Below are 16,054 nucleotides of genomic sequence, written 5' to 3'. Positions count from 1 at the left end.
GCCCAAAGGCCCAGAGACCCAGGCTGAGAGACACAGGGACCAGGAGCACAGACAAAAATATCGTGACTTCAAAGTCAGAGGTTCCCCGACAGAGATGGAGAGAGACAGTGGCATTGGAAACACAGAGACAGCGAACCATCCTAGACGGTGCCTTAGAATGGGGGGGGGGGGTCCACCGAGAGCCAGAGACACGGAAACAGCCGGAGACCGCGTCAGTGGGAGATGGGCAGAAAACGGTGTGACAGGGGATCGAAGAGGGGACGCGGCAGCGAGTCCCCAGACTCAGGTCAGAAGAGAGACCCAGAGGCACCAAGCCCAAAGCAGAGACAGAGACCCGGGCGATGGGCTCGGATAAGCACAGAGAAAGAGGAGATGGACGTGAAAAACCCAGTGAAGGCCCCGGGAACCAGATGGAGGATCAGGAGAGGCAGAGGCACCCACGGACCTGCCAGATGAGCCAGAGAGACCCCGGAGAGGATGCCCTGAGGCCGGTAGAAGAGCTGGGTGGGGGCGGGGTGGTACTGCAGGGCGGACAGAGACCAGAGCACCAAATGGTTGAGAGGGGCTGGCAACTGACCCCGGGGAGGGAGAAGCCAGACCTGGCCCCCTGCCCTAGCAGCAGACGAGTTGGGGGACCTGGTAACTGGAACCCTGACCGCCCCCAGCACCCCGGTGACCTGGCTGGTCCTTCACCCCCTCAAGTACAGTCCTGCGACCTTCTGTGTGAAAGCGGGGATGCCACCATGTGTGCCCTGCTCATCAGAGGCCTGGAGCTGGAAGGCGGGAGGACATTCCCTGGTCAAGTCCAACGCTTCGTGGGCGCTTCAGCAGGAAGGCTGGGTCCCTCAGTCTCATCCTCGGTGGGTCTGCCAGGACACCCAGCTTCAGAAACATTTGGGGACATTGAGCCCTTTGGAGAATCTGGTGATAGCCATGGGCTTTCTCCAGAAAAATGCACACATCGCATCGCATTTTGCCCTCAAAATCAGGGGGTGCAGAGATTCTGGGTTACAAGCCCCCCTGAATTCTCAATAAATTGTTACATCAACTCTCTCCCTTCCTTCCAGAGCCCCTTCCTTGGGTCTTTCCAGGCGGCATCCTCTCCTCCCCTGCCCGTGAAGGTCTCGGGCTGGGGACCCCACGAAAGCAGCGCCTTGTAGTCCGCACCGGTGACAATAACCCGCTTTGTGAGGCGGGAAAACCAGCCCACCCCCAAGCCGGGGTCTCCTCTGCGCCCCCCTCCCCCGCCCCCGCCCTCGCACTCCGTCTTGGGGTCTGGGTCGCCAGGGCGAATTCCGGATGTCCCCTGCCGTCGGCTCCCTTCCCTCTCCAAACCCCGAAATCGGTTCCAATGGGGGTGCCTGGTGGCGCGCCTCCTGGACGGCTTAGGCAACAGCGAACGCGTTCGCCAATTACTTTTTTAAAAACCGTTCTTTCCATTCTCCCCGAAAGTGAAGAGAAAGGTTGGAAGCGACGAATTGGGGGGGCCCCTGAGGGACGGGGCCGGGGGCCGGCCGCGGCTTGCAGCGAGCGGGCCAAGCAGCCAGGGCCGCAGCCCCCGCGCGCAGCGCGCCGCCTCCGCCCATATGGCGGCCGGGCCGGAGGTAATAGGAACAAACGCCGTCTGAAAAGGGCACAAAAGCCGCAGCTGGGGCTTTGTCCGCGCTCCCACGGGGAGTCGCCGGCCCCGCCGCCCAGCCTCTTTCTCGCCCGCTGCCGGCCGCCGCCGCCGCCGCGGGGATCTCCCAGCGCGGATTAGGCGGGGCTGCCTCCCGGGGGCTGAGGAGGGGGTGTGTGTGTCCTGTCCCTCCCGCCCCCTCATTCCGGAGAAAGAGGGGCGCGCGGGTCCTGGCCCCCACCCCCAGGCAGCAGACGCGCGGGTAGAGGAGGCAGTGGGGCTGGTGGGGGCACACGAGTCCTCGGGGAGACCTGCCTTAATGACCCAGGCGGTGAGAAATTCCGGCCTGCGCCGCCCCGCCACCTCCCCGCGCCCAGCGGCGATCGTGTGCGAACAGATAGGTAGAGAGACCCCACCCCCACCCCGGGCACCTCCGCCAACCGAGCGGTCCTGGGACCTGCCGCCGCAGAGTCTCCGCCAAAAACACAGCCGCCCAACATGCCCACTATTTCTGGCGGCGCTGGCCGGAGGGAAGCTCCAACCTCCCGGGCAAACGGTGTACGGAAGGCCCCCTTCCAGGTCTGCCTGCGAGCCGGGCGCCTACCCGCTGGCGTCGGCATTGCCTCCGAAGCCACGTTTCTAAGAAAAGTCGCCTCTCCCCAAACTGGGCCATTAGCCCCCACACGTAGGCCTGTGGCGCTGAGCAACCAGGCCGACATCTGTCCCAGGCTTAGGCACTCCTGGTGCTCTCCAAATTCAGAGGCTCAGAAACAAACAGGAGGGGGAGATGATTTCCTGGAGTCCAAAGGTTGGGGAAGTGCAGGTCCGGGAGTGGATTCCCTAGTGCTTAGGCGGGGTCTCAGAAAACCTTGGTGAGGGATTTGGGAGGGTAGTGAGGGGTGGGGCGGAGTTGGAACTAGTTGCCAAGCTAGTGCTACGGAAATGAAGGGGTGAGGAGACCCCCGAGGAAGGAGAAGAGGAAGAAGGAAGAAAAGGGGTGACCAAGAGGAGAGTGCACCCAGGCCTTGGACCCGGCAATGCACGCCGGACTTCCTCTCCACCCACTCGAGCTCCTAGTCCCCTGCAGCCCCAAAGACCGGGAGTGGGTAACTGGTTGGTCCAGTTTGTGTACCTACAACCCTAATGGTCACTGGTGTGCTTGTTCGCAGAAGTCCTGCCCAGAGCAATGGTTGGCATCCCGGCTGACGGTGCCAGACACCGGTGCACACAGCACAGTCATTGATGGATCCCGACCCCTCCACCCCTACTGCCGGTGCTGCCCTCCAGTGCCCCGTTCCTGCTGCCGCCAAGTACGCCAGGCCACGGCCGAGGGCAGCAGGAAGGCTGTGTGTCTGGCATGGGGGGCTGGTGGATTTGCAAGGGCTCGCCTTGGCACCATGCTAGGGAAAGTGTGAGCCTGTGAACCTCTCTGGGTATATTTGTCATTAATGTAACTGGGGAGTGGCACGCACCTGTGTGTTGTTGTGTGCGATCATGTGTCTAGATTTGTGTCCCTGAGGTCTCTGAACTCTGGTGCCTGCGCCAGGGAGTGTACCCACGTGTGCTGCGTGGGTGCGTGGGTGTTTATCTGTGTGTATCACCCTATCGGTGTCTGATTTTGTGTCCAGAAGGTATCGATGGGCGAGTGTGTACGCGTAGGTCTCTGTGTGTCTGTTCAGGTGTGTTCACGATTGTGTACGCCCCGCGGGAGTAGAAGGGAGGGTGGGGGTCTCTGGGCGGCCAACAGCGCCCGGGAATCTGCATGTGCGTCCTCAGATCCCAGAACGGCACGGGCCTGGGCGTAGGGCAGCTCGTTCTGAGGGGGGTCCTTACCTCCATAGTAGGTGTACGGAGTGGACCCCAACATCTCGGACTCGTCCAAACGGCCACCCAGCGGACGCATGCGCCTCGGACTCCGGAAGAAGGCGTGTCTCCGGGCACCCAGCGCGCTCAGTTGCTTCATCCGGCGTTCTTTGGACCTTCGGTTCTGGAACCACACCTGGGACAGAGCAGGGATTGTGAGCTCCCATCCGGGGTGCCCTCGCCTTCCTGCCCCAGCCGCTCCTTCTGAGTTCTACAGCCTCCTCCCCGAGACTGCCCAGAGGCGGGGGCCGGGCGGATTAGGCCAGGAGAGGTGGAGAGGGGCTTCGGGGAACCAGCCAAGGGTGAAGGATTTCGCGGACCCGTGGGGCGACTCATAAAGACTTGGGCTTCCTGGTCCTCGGCCCGCCCTCGGCCTGACGGCTTTATAAAGGCCTCCCGCCCAGCACGGCTCTGGTCCCAGCCCCTCGACTCCCCAGCCGGGCTCTGGCCTCTGGCCGTCTCTCTGTCTGCCGCGCACCAGCGCAGGGAGGGGGCACGCGGAGAACCTTGCCTTCTCGGCTTGGAAATAGGAGGGGAGGGAGGGGTACCCCAGCGAGGCTTAAAACTCCTTGAACGGGGAGGAGGCGGAATTCCGAGGGGTGAAGCAACCCGCGCAAGATCGCACCGCCAGGACAGCAGACTCTTTCGGTTAGGAGTTTGACCATCCGGCCCTGACCTCAGGCACAGAGCCCGCCCTTCGCCAGACCCGAACCCGGCGCACTCTTTAGCCCAGGAGGCTGGGTGGGAGGCTCCTGAGGGCCTCCCGGCTCCGGGGCTCCTCCGGGCTGGGCAAGGGTGGCCCGGACCCCGCCGCACCTGGATGACGCGCATGTTGAGGCCGGTCTCCTGCGCCAACTGTTCGCGGATGTGGCGCGTGGGCTTGGGCGTGGCGGCAAAGGCAGCCTTGAGCGTCTCCAGCTGCTTGGCTTTGATGGTGGTGCGCGGGCCGCGCCGCTTAGTGCCCGAGTTCTGCTCCTCGTTCTCGTTGTTGGCCGTCTCCTTGTCCGATGACGTCGAATTGTCCGTCTCCTTGGGGTCGTCCTGGAGAGGGTCCTGGAGGTCTGGGGACAGACTGCGGTCCGTACAGGAGGACACTGCGGGCGCACAGAGCGGGAAGAAGACAGCGGTGTCAGCGGCGGCCCAAGGTCTCTCCAGTCGGGTAGCCGGTTCCTGCCGACCCCGGACCCCGCCACCCGCCCTGGGTTCCCTCTCAGGCCAGGCGACAGCCCCTCCCCCAGGGGCCCGGCTCCCGCCCACTCCCTCCAGGCCGGCCGGCCGGCCTTCGGAGAGCCGCTTCTGCAGCCCTCTCCAGCCCTTTCCAGCTATTGCCTGGGTAAGGGAGAGGCACAGCCTTTGCGGGGGGGGGGGGGGGGGGGGGGGGGGGGGGGGGGGGGGGGGGGGGGGGGGGGGGGGGGGGGGGGGGGGGGGGGGGGGAGGGGAGCGACCATCGCGGAGAGGGGACCGGGTGGAGGACACAGATGCCTTCTCCCGTCTCTCCTTCCTCCAGACCCCAGCGAGCGTCCTTCCTGGGGGCCTTGAAATTACCGAGAGCTGAAAAGATTTGGAAAGCAGGGAGGGGCGTGGGGTGGCGTTGTGTGGTTCCAAATTGGGGGAGGAGGGCAACTTGGAAAAAAGCCCCTCAAAGGATGGAGAGCAGGAAAGAGCTTGTAGTCCGTACCCTGTAGGACAGGCTCCAAATGCTGTCCCCCTTCCCCACCCCTTCCATTTGCCCTAGAAATGCCTGATGGGAGTGGAGAGCTCTGAGCCAGGCCCAGAATGCCCACACACAGGGGCAAGGTAGAGAATGCCAGGCAGGCCACAGGGCGGCAGGGTCTTTGGGCCTCAGGCTGGGGAGGGGAGGCGGCCTCCTACCTGAGTTGAGGCTGCCCTCCTTGAGGCTGGAGGAGCTCAGGTAGTCATCCTTGCACACGAACTTGTTCTCGTCGATGACGTACAGCTCCTCACCCGTGGACAGCTGCTTGTTGCACACCATGCAGGTGAAGCAGTTGAGGTGGAAGACTTTGCTCCGGGCCTTGCGCACCAGGTCGCTGGGCGAGATGCCTTGCGCGCAGCCTGCGCACTTAGTGCCAAAGCGCCTGCAGACACAGCGTGGCCCGTCACCTTGGAGCAGCCCTGTGTCCCATCCTCTCGAGCCCCTGACCTCTTCCCACGCACCCCAGCCTCTCAGAAGCTCCCATGTCCACATCTGTCAAGCGAGACCGTGATCCTATACTCTCTGGCTGGCGCTAGAGAGGTTGAGACAAATGTCCTGGGCCGTCCTCAGGGCTGGGACTGACGTGCCTTGTTCAGGTTTATCCACACTCCACCAGGCTTCCAGCCACGGGGGCAGCCTTGAGCCAAACACAGGCCAGAGCACCCCAAGATGTCACCCCCGTCCCAGCCTGGGCTGCTTTCCTGAGGCAAACTTGGCTCTCCAAGTTAGGGTGCGTTTTAAGGCAGGCGAGCCAGGTTGGGAGCACTCCTGGCTTTGCCGCCGGGATCCTTTTCCAGTTTGCTGGGGCCCAGGTAAGGCCAGGCTGCCTGGCTGCAGGGGTGGGGAGCTCTTCTGAGCTGGACCTGAGCAGGAAGGAAGGAACCTTTTGCTGATTCCCAGTGCCACCAGCACTGGAGGCTTTCCAGTCCCCCCCACTCTGGGACCTGCTGGAGCTAGTGGGGAGCCTGCGGACAGCAGGGCCTCAGAGCGATGGTTTCTGGAAACCAGGGAGTGAGTCTCCCCCCCACCCCTCCCGGGCCCCCAGTCTCTGGCCGGGGCAGGAATTGGGAGAATGTAACCAGAAAGCAAATCTAAACCTGCATGGCCGGTACCCAGGATCTTTCAAATCCCCGCCCCCCTCCCCCAGTTCCCGATCTAAATCCTTTTCTTTCTTCCTTGAACACTTGGAGAAGGACAGCCTCCCCCAAAATGCGTGGTGCAGGCCAGCACTGGGAGGGGTGAGGTGCGGGTGGAGGGGGAGAGCCAGGACCCAGGACTCTGGGGCCCCACATTTACTCACACCCATGTCTCTGAACAGGGCGAATTTGGGTGACGTTGATGTAGTGAGGGCATTAGAAGCCATAAGTCACTTTTGGCCTTATCCGGCAGCGTAATTGGCCATATGCACCTTATCAAAAATCATTAGGCACTTTGCAAGCACCGCCACATTAGGGGCCTCAGGCCTCCAGAGTCAGGGAGTTTACACGTGTAAAGCCGAGGCTGACATTTTCTCCTATTCAAATTCCCTAGTGCCTAGCTGCTGGGGCCGGAGAGCAGCCTTTCTCCACGGTGTTAATCACGCCCCCCTTCCCTTGGTGCCCGGGAATTCGCAGGCACAAAGCCGGCTCTGGGCGCCTGGCGGTAGCAGGCAGGGCTGAGCCACCGAGAACCCCACAGCCTTTCAGGTCATTTCCCTCGGTGTTTCCCAGCTGGGGAAACTGAGGCCCAGAAAAGTGACCTGCCCTGGCTCACCTGAGGGCCCCTGTGGGTAGCAAAGGGAGGTGACACATCGCAGACTGGACCCTAGAGGTCCTGATTCTCAGCTTGGATTTCGTTTGTACATCTCAACACGGGAGAGAATGTTTACAGAGTTGGGGGGAGGTGCCAAGGAGGAGAAGGTTCCCTCCCTCCATCATCAGAGGAGACTGTCCTGGCTGAGCCCCCTTGGAGTTGGGAAGTTTGGGTTTGTCCAGGAGGGCTCTGGGGCCCTGGCCTGCGGGAGGTCAGCCCCTCCGCTCCTGCACTCTGCCAGGTGGGAGAAGCCTCCAGCAGTCCCTAACTTAGGCAACAATCCTTCCTCTCTCAGAATCGGGCTTGAACTTCCGCCCCGGGGTCGCAGCTGCGGGGAAGGGGCAGAGATGCGTGGGGATCAAGTTTCTCGGGGCTTCCTCGCCCTGCCCCACCGCGGCTCCAAGCCGGCCTGGAGGAGCGAACTAGAGACAGCGAAGCAGCGTTCTTCTTCCTCCGCCCGGGCTCCGGCGCCTTCCTGGACCAAGGACAGGAGGGGAGCAGCGGGGCTGCCCCGCTTCCCATTGAAGGCTGTGAGCCCAGGAGGCTGGTTTGGCGGTCTCCCCTTCCGGGGCCCAGGAGGAGCGCGCGCAGGGCAGCGCGCAGGCAGCGGGGCCCGCGGCCTCTTACCTGAAGAAGTCATTTTTGCAGTAGAGCTTGCCCTCGCGCGAGAAGCACTTCTCCGAGAGATTGGTCTTGCACTCGCAGCACTGAACGCATTTGATGTGCCACGCGCGGTCCAGCACGTTCAGGAGAAAGCGGTCGAGGATGGGCCGCTCGCAACCGGCACAGTGCACCATCATAGCGCCCGGCGGCTCCGGCCGCCCTGCCCTCCCTCTGGGCCCCCGGCCCTCGGGCCCCCGGGCCCCGCCGCTGCGCTCCGCCTCTGATCTCGGCCGCCGCCGGGCGAGTCCGGTCCGGACCAAGACTCAGCCGGTCAAGTCCTTGGGTATCGCCGGCCTGGCGCTGGGCTGCCGGGGGGCGGGGTGGGGAGGGGTGGCTTTCACAGCCTCATGCCCCGCGCCGCGCGCCCCAGTGCGTGCTCCGGGCTCCCCCAGGTGTCTTGGGTGGCTACTGGCCTCGGCGCTGCGGAGCGGCTTTCCCAGGTGGCGGAGGCGCCGGCACTTTCCCCCACTTTCAAGCGGTCCCGATCCTCATCTTTGTCTGGCCGCCGCCTAATTCGCGCATCCTTATTCAGATTTGGTGACGTGGCGCGGCACGTAGGGGGCCCGGCGGCCAATGGGCGCGCGGTGGCCATGGCAACCTCTTAAATTTATAGCATATCTAAATTGGCTACAGCGTTGCGGTCGGGACAGAGCAAAAAAAACAAGGCATCAGTATTGTTGAGTATTAGCTTGTACCTGGTTCGGAGGCTAAGTAAGTATTTACCTTCCAGTTTGGGGCCGGGAGCGGGGGGCCGCGCGATCTGAAAACTGCATTTCCCTTCCTCTCTCTTCTCACAAATATTTGGGGGCCAGGATTCCAGGGCCTAGTGGGAGAGGGACCCCTGCCCCATTCGCCATCCCCGGAACTTGCAGAAGTTGCCCGAGGCCCGGAGCGCGCTCTACGTCCACCCCTTCTCTTTCCCAGTCCAGCACACCCAGAGTGGAACCCCTCGGCCCGGCGTCCCTGGGGTCCGCGCCCTGGAGCTGCACAGCGCGGTTCACGGGGCTCCCCGGAGCCTGGCGGCTTCTTTTGTCACACACGGAGCTGGGGCCCAGCCCTGGCCTTTCTCAGGGACAGAGAGAGCGCGCGGGCGCCGAGCCAGAGAGCAAGCGGGAGCTCGAGCCGCGCCCTTTGGGTATCTTTCCCGTGCAGGCCCCAAAACTAGGTGTGTGTGTGGCGGGGGTCGTCTGGCCTGGTCCGAGACCCTGGAGTTTCAGGTCTGAGCTCGCAGCCCACAGGGCTCTGGGGAAGAGGTGGGGAGGAAGCGATCCAGGGCGGTGGGGTCTTTTTGAAACCAGCTCAGAGGTGGCGTTCACCACGGCTCTCCTTTCTGGGATTCACCTTCCAGATCCCGGGCCAGCCAGTCAGGGCATCGAGGTGAGTGGGTCATGCTTTCGAGGGGTGGGGGCAGGATGCTGGAGACTGTGTAGGTACCGCTTGCACTCCCACCGAGTGCGGGCTGTTTGTGCAAGTTCCCTCCAACGAAGAGCGAAGGGGAAGGAAGAGCCGGGGGTCTGGGGAGTGTGGGGGACGCTTGCAGGTGTGTGTGAAGAGGGAAGTGTGGGTCTGGGGGGCTGGGAGGGAGAGGCCAGGCCTCCCTGCCTCCCTTCCCAAGGGGCCGACCTGGCGACTGGGTGCAGCAAGGCAGAGAGGCGAGGAAGCCTCCAAAGGATTTTTCCATCGGGCTCACTGAAAGTCGCCGTTGGCTGACCGGGTAGGTAGGCCCTGGGCTGGAGCCAGAGAAGTGTGTTTGTGCCAAGACTTGGCTGTGAATGTGTGTTTGGTGCGTTCACTGAGTTTGTCCGTGTATGTTTGTCGCTTGAGAGTTCCATTTGTGCCTCTGTTTATAGTTGGTAATGAATCACGTGAATACATTTGGGTATGTGTCTTTCTTGGTGCAAATCTGTGTGTTTGTATTTGTGTATACTTCTGCGGTGTATGTTAGTCTATGTGCTCTTGTTTCTGTTGGTCTGTGTGTATGTGTGTAGGCTGACTTCAGACACTCAAACGTGAGGGTGTTTGCACGTGTGAGTGTGCATGTGGATAATATTATCGTGTATGTGTGTGCTAACACTGATGTGTAAGTGGACTTAAAAGAAACCCCGAATGGGTGTGTTTGTGTGTGTGTGAGCATGTGCGTGCTTGAGACCCCGTGTGTGTGTGACTGAGTTGAGTGTGTTTGTGAGCACAGAATTTTGTGGGTCTGTGCTTGTCTGCTAGTCACACTGTGTGTGTCTGCGTGTGGATGGCTGTGTTTTTGTTTAGGTGGCTTCTGTAGGTTTTGGGGGCCCCTGTTGTGTGTGTGCTTCTAGTATTACCTTTGTGAATTTGATGGGGGCAGGATTTCTGGGAGCTCATACTGGGGCATTTGGTAGAGGCACAGAGATGCTTACTTCTCTCTCTGTTCCTGTCTAGGCTTAGCGCTGTCCCGCAGTCTCTAGGGGAGGTGATCTGGCTGGGGACAGGAAATTGGCAATGCTGGTCGCCAGGTGGGACACTGGCCCACAGCTGGGTCTCTGAAAAGAAGCCCCCAAATTGGGTGGCTTCTGCCTGATGGTGCTGGACTCCATCCTCTGGCTTGCCCAGGTGTCTACACCACGTAGCCGTGTGGCTGGTTAGAGCCGGGCTCGGCCTGGAACAAGTAGGCTGGAGCTCCCCTGGTGCCCGAGGCCCAGCTGGGAGAGCTCCAAGAGCCCCAGATGAAAACCACAGCCTCTGGAGGCCTGGCTCTGCCCTCTCGGGGCATGAGGGGCCCAGGCTCCGGCAGGGCAGGGTCCGGGAGAACCGAGAACACAGGAGGAGAGAGGCGCCAGGCTGGAAGTGGAGGCCAACTGGGGTGCTACTCAGCCTTTGTTTCGCCGGGGTTTCTCTCTCTCGCGTTCTCCACATCTGTTTTCCTTCCCGTCTCCTTTTCTTTCTTAGGTTCAGCCTCTGTTCTCTTTCTGTTTCCCTTTCCCTCTGTTTCTCCATTACTTTCTTTCTTGATTTCAGTCTGTTTTTATTTTCTTCCCTCTTCGTCTCTGCTGGGCGTCCAAATCCAGCACCACGCTCATCGCTTCAATGAACAATTCTCACTGCGCACCGTACAGCTCTTGGGGTGCTGGAAGACTCACATACGGTCATTAAAAGCCCCATCTGACAGCCTTCTGCCCTGTTTTGGACTAAGCACCCCAAACTCACTGTCCTCCAACGCCCCCCCCCCCCAGCTGGGTCCTTGAGAGCCAGATTCCTGTGTCTTCCCAGCCCTGACTTTGCCAACCCTGCTGGCTGCCCGGTGCCAGGTTTCATCCGGGACAGATTCACCTGCCCTTACCTCCTGGATGTTCTTAAATGCCAGCGCACAGCCAGGCCCCAGCAGCGTGACACCAGGATGGGGAGGTAGCAGGAATCAGGGACAGTCTCAGAGAGCAGCTCTGAGTCTTCCGGAGCCTGGATGTGGTGAGTCACCAGGGGCTGAATTCCCATTTGCCGGAGATGAGGGCTCCGCTTCCAGAAGCCTTGCTCTGGCTTCTGCCTCCTGTAACCGAGTTTACCCGTCCTGTCCAGGTCGCAGCTCCCCTGAAGTCACCCTGGGGGCCTCAGCCCAGTCCAGCCCCAGTCCAGAACCTCCACGCCCCAGCCCCACCACAGGAAAGCCTGCTTGGCCTTTGCCAGCCTTCCACCTTCCGGGGCACACAGCATCCGAAAAACGCCAGCAGACCAACTATTAGAGGAATTATCCCGCCCTAACAGCGCTAACAGATGGCGACCAGGCAGCGAAATCCCCTCCTATATGTAACTAATAAACCGCTTGTGTCTTAACAGGGTAATGCATGGAGACGCAATGTCACTTATACAAGATGTTGATGGAATTTACTATATAAAAATCTTCCTCCTAGACTAAAGAGTATCAACATTACAACTCGACAGACGGCGGCGGGATAAGTAAAACAGACAAAAGACAAACAAGATAATAATCTGTTTCCAATCACTTAAGCCCTGTAGAGTTAGTAATATGCAGTTTGCATATTCCCCCTTGAGTTCGGTAATTAATTACCGGCGAAGAGGCACACACCCGCCGGAGGTGGGAGTTTGGAGGCGCACTGAGCTCGAGCTTGGGGGCGGGGTGCTTCTTTCTTGTCTTCTCCAGCCCGGGACTCGGGCGGCGGCCGGAATGGGGACTCTTCGGGAATTTGGAGCAGACCTACCCGCAGGCTAAAGAGAATTTTCAGCCTGCTCACTGGAAGCTCTCAGGCCCCGGATGGGTGTGGGCGGGTGTTTCTGCAGTCGGGCAGGACCTGGGAGCTTTTGCGGCGGCCGGACTATCTCCCTTCGCTCCACCGAAGGCATCCCTTCCCCTTGAACGGTCCGGAGTGGCTTGCTTTCTTGGGGGACGCGCGCAATGAGGGAACCCTAGGGGTGCGCCCTTCGTCGTCTTCTCCGCGCGGTATCTTAGGCGGCGCTGCCGGTCCTCTCCCGACTTCGTTCATTACCTCCCCTCAACCCCGAAACGCATTCTCCGCATCCCTTCCCCCTCCCCCTCCCCCCAAGAGCTGGCGCGGGCTTTAACATTAAACAAACGCAGCGAGCGCCTCCGAGCTGCGCTCACGGCCGGGTCTGCGCGGCAGCGGCGGCGTTACAAATTGTAAATTTAAATTGCTCGCCGGATTCATTACTTCCCCTCTTTGATTTCAGCCAGCCGTGAAAAATTATACTGGTGTACCACTGAGAAACTGTTTTGCCGCAAAGAGCCCGCGCCTAATCACTGGCTTTCTCCCTCCGACAAAAGTGTAATTATTTTGTTTGGGGTGTAAATATAGGCCGCGCCGCGCACACACACTCAGCGTCCCGCCGCGCCGCCTCGCTCTGCCCGCCACCGCGCGCAATCGGCCCCCGAGTAAGAGCGGGCGTGGAGGCTGCTCCCTGACGCCCGGAGGCCCGAGAAGAGCGGCTGGTTTGGCGCTCCGGAGAGACCCAGAGAGCCGAGCCTGCCGGCTGGTCTCCAACCTCTATCCTCGGGAGTTCGAGTTTGCCCGAGGACGCCCGCAACGCGTGCGCCCTGGCTGGCCTGGGTGGACGCTGGTGGAGTGTGATGAGTAGGTCAGGGCTCGGGCTCAGGCCTAGATATCCGCACAGAGATGCAGAATGTGGGGGTGGATGAACCTTCCGGGAGCCCCGAGGGGGTGGCCACCTGGGGGCAGCCCCGAGTCCCGGCAAGGAAAGTGTCTAGGCCCGGGCGTCCCCGAGAGTGCTGGAACATAGGCAGAACCCTGGAAGACAGGGGCGCTGAGGCCGGTGTGCCCCTTGCGCTCTGCCTTGGACTTACTGCTTGGTTTCCAGAACATCTCTGCGGGGTGCAGGGCCTTCCTGTCAGTTGAATTGCGCATGGCTTAATTAACGGTCTCGTTAACTGGGCAGGCCCGACCTGGAACGTTTAATCAAAAAGGCAGGGAATCCCTGTTTCCTTCCTTCCTCGCTCCCTCCAGTCCTTCCTCCCTCTTCTCCCTTCCTTCCTCCCTCCTCTCCCTCCCTCCCTCCCTCCCTCCCTCCCTCCCTTCCTCCCTTCCTTCCTTCCTTCCTTCCTTCCTTCCTTCCTTCCTTCCTAACTCCCTTCCTCTATCCATTCAACAATGGCACCCCTCTCAAGCCCCCTCCCTCCCCTGAGTCCTCCTGCCAGTGCCTAGAAGGGTGGCTCTAGAGTCTGAACTCAACCCCAATCCAATATCTGGGCTGGGACTTTGAGGGGCCCGAGAGGGGTAAGCCCCAGGGGTTGGGCAACACTGTCAGGTTGGGTAGCTTTGGGACAGACACCGGGGCCAGAGGCTATGGTCGGCCGCACGGGGGCCGAGAGCTGGGTGATCAGTGCAGGTGGGCTGTGCAGCCCTACCAGGAGCTGGGGGCAGGCCTGGAATCTCTGGGAGGGAGCAGGTGTGGAGGACAGTGGCTGAGCACCGCTTCAGATTCTGGGAGATCCAGTCCCAAAGCGAGAGTGCGCGTGTGCTTGTGAGTGCTGGCCAGCTTAGAGACCTGGACAATTGTGCGGTGGGGGCAGGGGACCTCTCTGCTTCCTGCAAGCCCCTCTCCTGCAATGCACCCTTCCGGAGTCTCTACTCTCCAGACTGCCCTACAAGGTCCTGCGGGCTATATTCTAAGATTGGGCGCTGCAACCCAGGGCCAAACTCAGGTTTCATTCATTGGATGGACCCTGGCTGGGGCTGGTTCCTGGGGCCAGGTTGGGGGGTGGGTGGTCTAAGGAAGACAGAAAGAAAGATGCGAGCCAGCCCCCCAACTCATGAGGAAAACACTGAAGCTTTTGTTCAGAGAGGGAAAACGGTGCACTTCTACTTGGTGCTGAGCTGCGGGCTGCTCCAACGCTGCCCGCCGATGCGCATCTCCCAGGTGGCGTATAAGCCGAGGGTCGGAGCTGAGAACGGCGGGGATGCTCCTCGGCCGCCGGCTGGCTGTTAGGCCTGCAGGCCAGCCCGAGCCGTTCGGTCAGGAGGCCGGCAGCGCGGAGGGGTCCCGGCCGTGGTCGCGGCTTCCCCGGCCCCATTGAGCGTGTCTGAAGGTGGAGACCATCTGCGGGAAGAGGGAGCGGTTTCTAAGGAGATGCCTGCAACCCCACGCCATCTCTGGAGCACAAATGAGAGCGCTTTATTAGGGCTCTAACCTTCAAATTTAGGACCCCCTCCACCTTCTGGTTACCCTTCCTCCCACCGGAGAGTCTGTGTTTGAGTCCGTATCGTGCTGCCTCTTTCTTTCCTCTTGGTCTTTTTCCCGGTCTCGGTAACATTTCCCCCACCCTTCTCTCCCCATTCTATCCCACCTCCTCTCCCCGCCCCTCCATATCCCACCTCCTTTTTGTTAGCCTAATATGGGTTCCTTTAGAATTCGCCCGACTTTGGCAGCCTGCGCGCTGTGTGTGTGTGTGTGTGCGCGCGCGCGTATTTCTCGGCTGCTAATGATTGTGTGTTGATAGAGTAAAGCAGTGGCCTCATTAGCCTTTGTTTAGAAGGTGTTAAAAGGGAAATCTGCATCGGAAAGCGGCGGTTTACACCGCAGCCGGGCTGAACGACACACCAGAGCGGGCGGGGTGGGGGACGTCCACCCCCTTCCGCCCCAGGCGTCCACGGCCTCGGACCCCGGGAGGGGGAGGGGCCCGGGGAGAGCGACCCCCAGCTCCTTCCTCCAAGGCGAGTATGTTTACCCCGCTGAACGCCCTTCGGCTCCACGGGGACCTCAGCGGGGATGCGCTTTCTCTAAAACTCCTTTGAGCTGCCCAACAGTGCGCGGCGGCCTTTCTCCTCCAGGTTTCTTGGGGGAGGAGAAGGGGAAGGACAGAATGCTGTTTAACAAAAAATCCAGGGACTCCCCGTTCCCCCGCCCCCCCCCCAAGAGGATGGTGAAGCATCTTATTTTGGAGGCGCATACCAATTTGTGCACAGTGGTTGGCCTGGGCTCTGGGTCTTCTGGCTGGTTGGTTTGTGGCGAAATCTCTGTACTCCAGATGCTGGTGTGGGGGCCCTAAGCTTTAGATCTGCAAGAGTCCTCTTTCTTTCCTACTAACATATTTGCGAACTGCCAGAGGAAGTCTTCCTTGTGCAGGAGGCTCATTCTTAAGCTTTCCTCATCTATACCCCCACCCTAGGGCTCCACTTTGGAAACAAATTCTGTGAGAACAAATTGTGGTTTGGCTGGTCAACTTCTCTGAAGCTTGGCGGAAGCACAGAACTTTATTGACCCTCAGCTACATTCTCTCTCTCTCTCTCTCTCTCTCTCTCTCTCTCTCTCTCTCTCTCTCTCCTGTGTGTGTGTGTGTGTGTGTGTGTGTTTATGTATGTGAGTGTAGGATTTGGAGAATGAGCTTCACATGCACGGCATGTCCTACTCCCTCGGGGAAGCAAGGTTTCCGGCAGAGAAGAACATGAGACATTCTTTTTATCCTGGATCCTACGAAAGAGCCCAGAAAAAAATGTATTTGGAACAGCCTCTGTGGGTGATGATTGTTGAACTCAGAGCCAGATGCTTTCTTTGGCGAAAGGGAGAAAAATGAGGCTGAATTTGTGTGGTGGGATGTATAGTTTCTGAACATAACGTAATCCATTGCTTTATGCCAGGCTTAGGTTGAATCAGAAGAAACCCTTTCTCATCTTTCTGGCTCCTGTCTCACAGTGGTGGTTTTCCTGGATTTGATGCTGTGGGTCTTGGGCCAAGCTCAGCTGGTTTGGGCATCCTTGTGTGTCCACAGCTCGGGTCGTGCACCAGCGAACCGTTTGACATCGTCGGTCGGCTTTTTTTTTTTTTTTTTTTTTCAGTCAAAGGCTAGGCGTTGTGTGGGGACAGACGTGGGAGGCTAGGACCCGGGACAGTGACAGTAAAACGAATTCCAAACCCAATCTGAACTCACCACGGTGTCACTCCAGCCC

General features: G+C 60.3%; 1 protein-coding gene across 1 annotated transcript in view; it reads right to left on the bottom strand.

Annotated features, from left to right (window-relative positions):
* Positions 1 to 8,117, bottom strand: part of LHX5 (LIM homeobox 5) — a 9,403-nt gene extending 1,286 nt beyond the window's left edge. Inside the window, exons 1-5 of the mRNA XM_029921620.1 lie at positions 7,614 to 8,117; positions 5,354 to 5,577; positions 4,298 to 4,575; positions 3,452 to 3,617; positions 1,537 to 1,624 (exon numbers count right to left, since the gene is read on the bottom strand). Of these exons, the coding sequence (XP_029777480.1) occupies positions 1,537 to 1,624; positions 3,452 to 3,617; positions 4,298 to 4,575; positions 5,354 to 5,577; positions 7,614 to 7,786 (929 nt within the window). The 5' untranslated portion in view covers positions 7,787 to 8,117. The remainder of the gene's footprint in view (positions 1 to 1,536; positions 1,625 to 3,451; positions 3,618 to 4,297; positions 4,576 to 5,353; positions 5,578 to 7,613) is intronic.
* Positions 8,118 to 16,054: the final 7,937 nt, after the last annotated feature.

This window comes from Suricata suricatta, chromosome 14, assembly GCF_006229205.1.
Source record: "Suricata suricatta isolate VVHF042 chromosome 14, meerkat_22Aug2017_6uvM2_HiC, whole genome shotgun sequence".
NCBI classification, from domain to species: domain Eukaryota; kingdom Metazoa; phylum Chordata; class Mammalia; order Carnivora; family Herpestidae; genus Suricata; species Suricata suricatta.
This window is presented reverse-complemented; position numbering and strand designations above follow the sequence as displayed.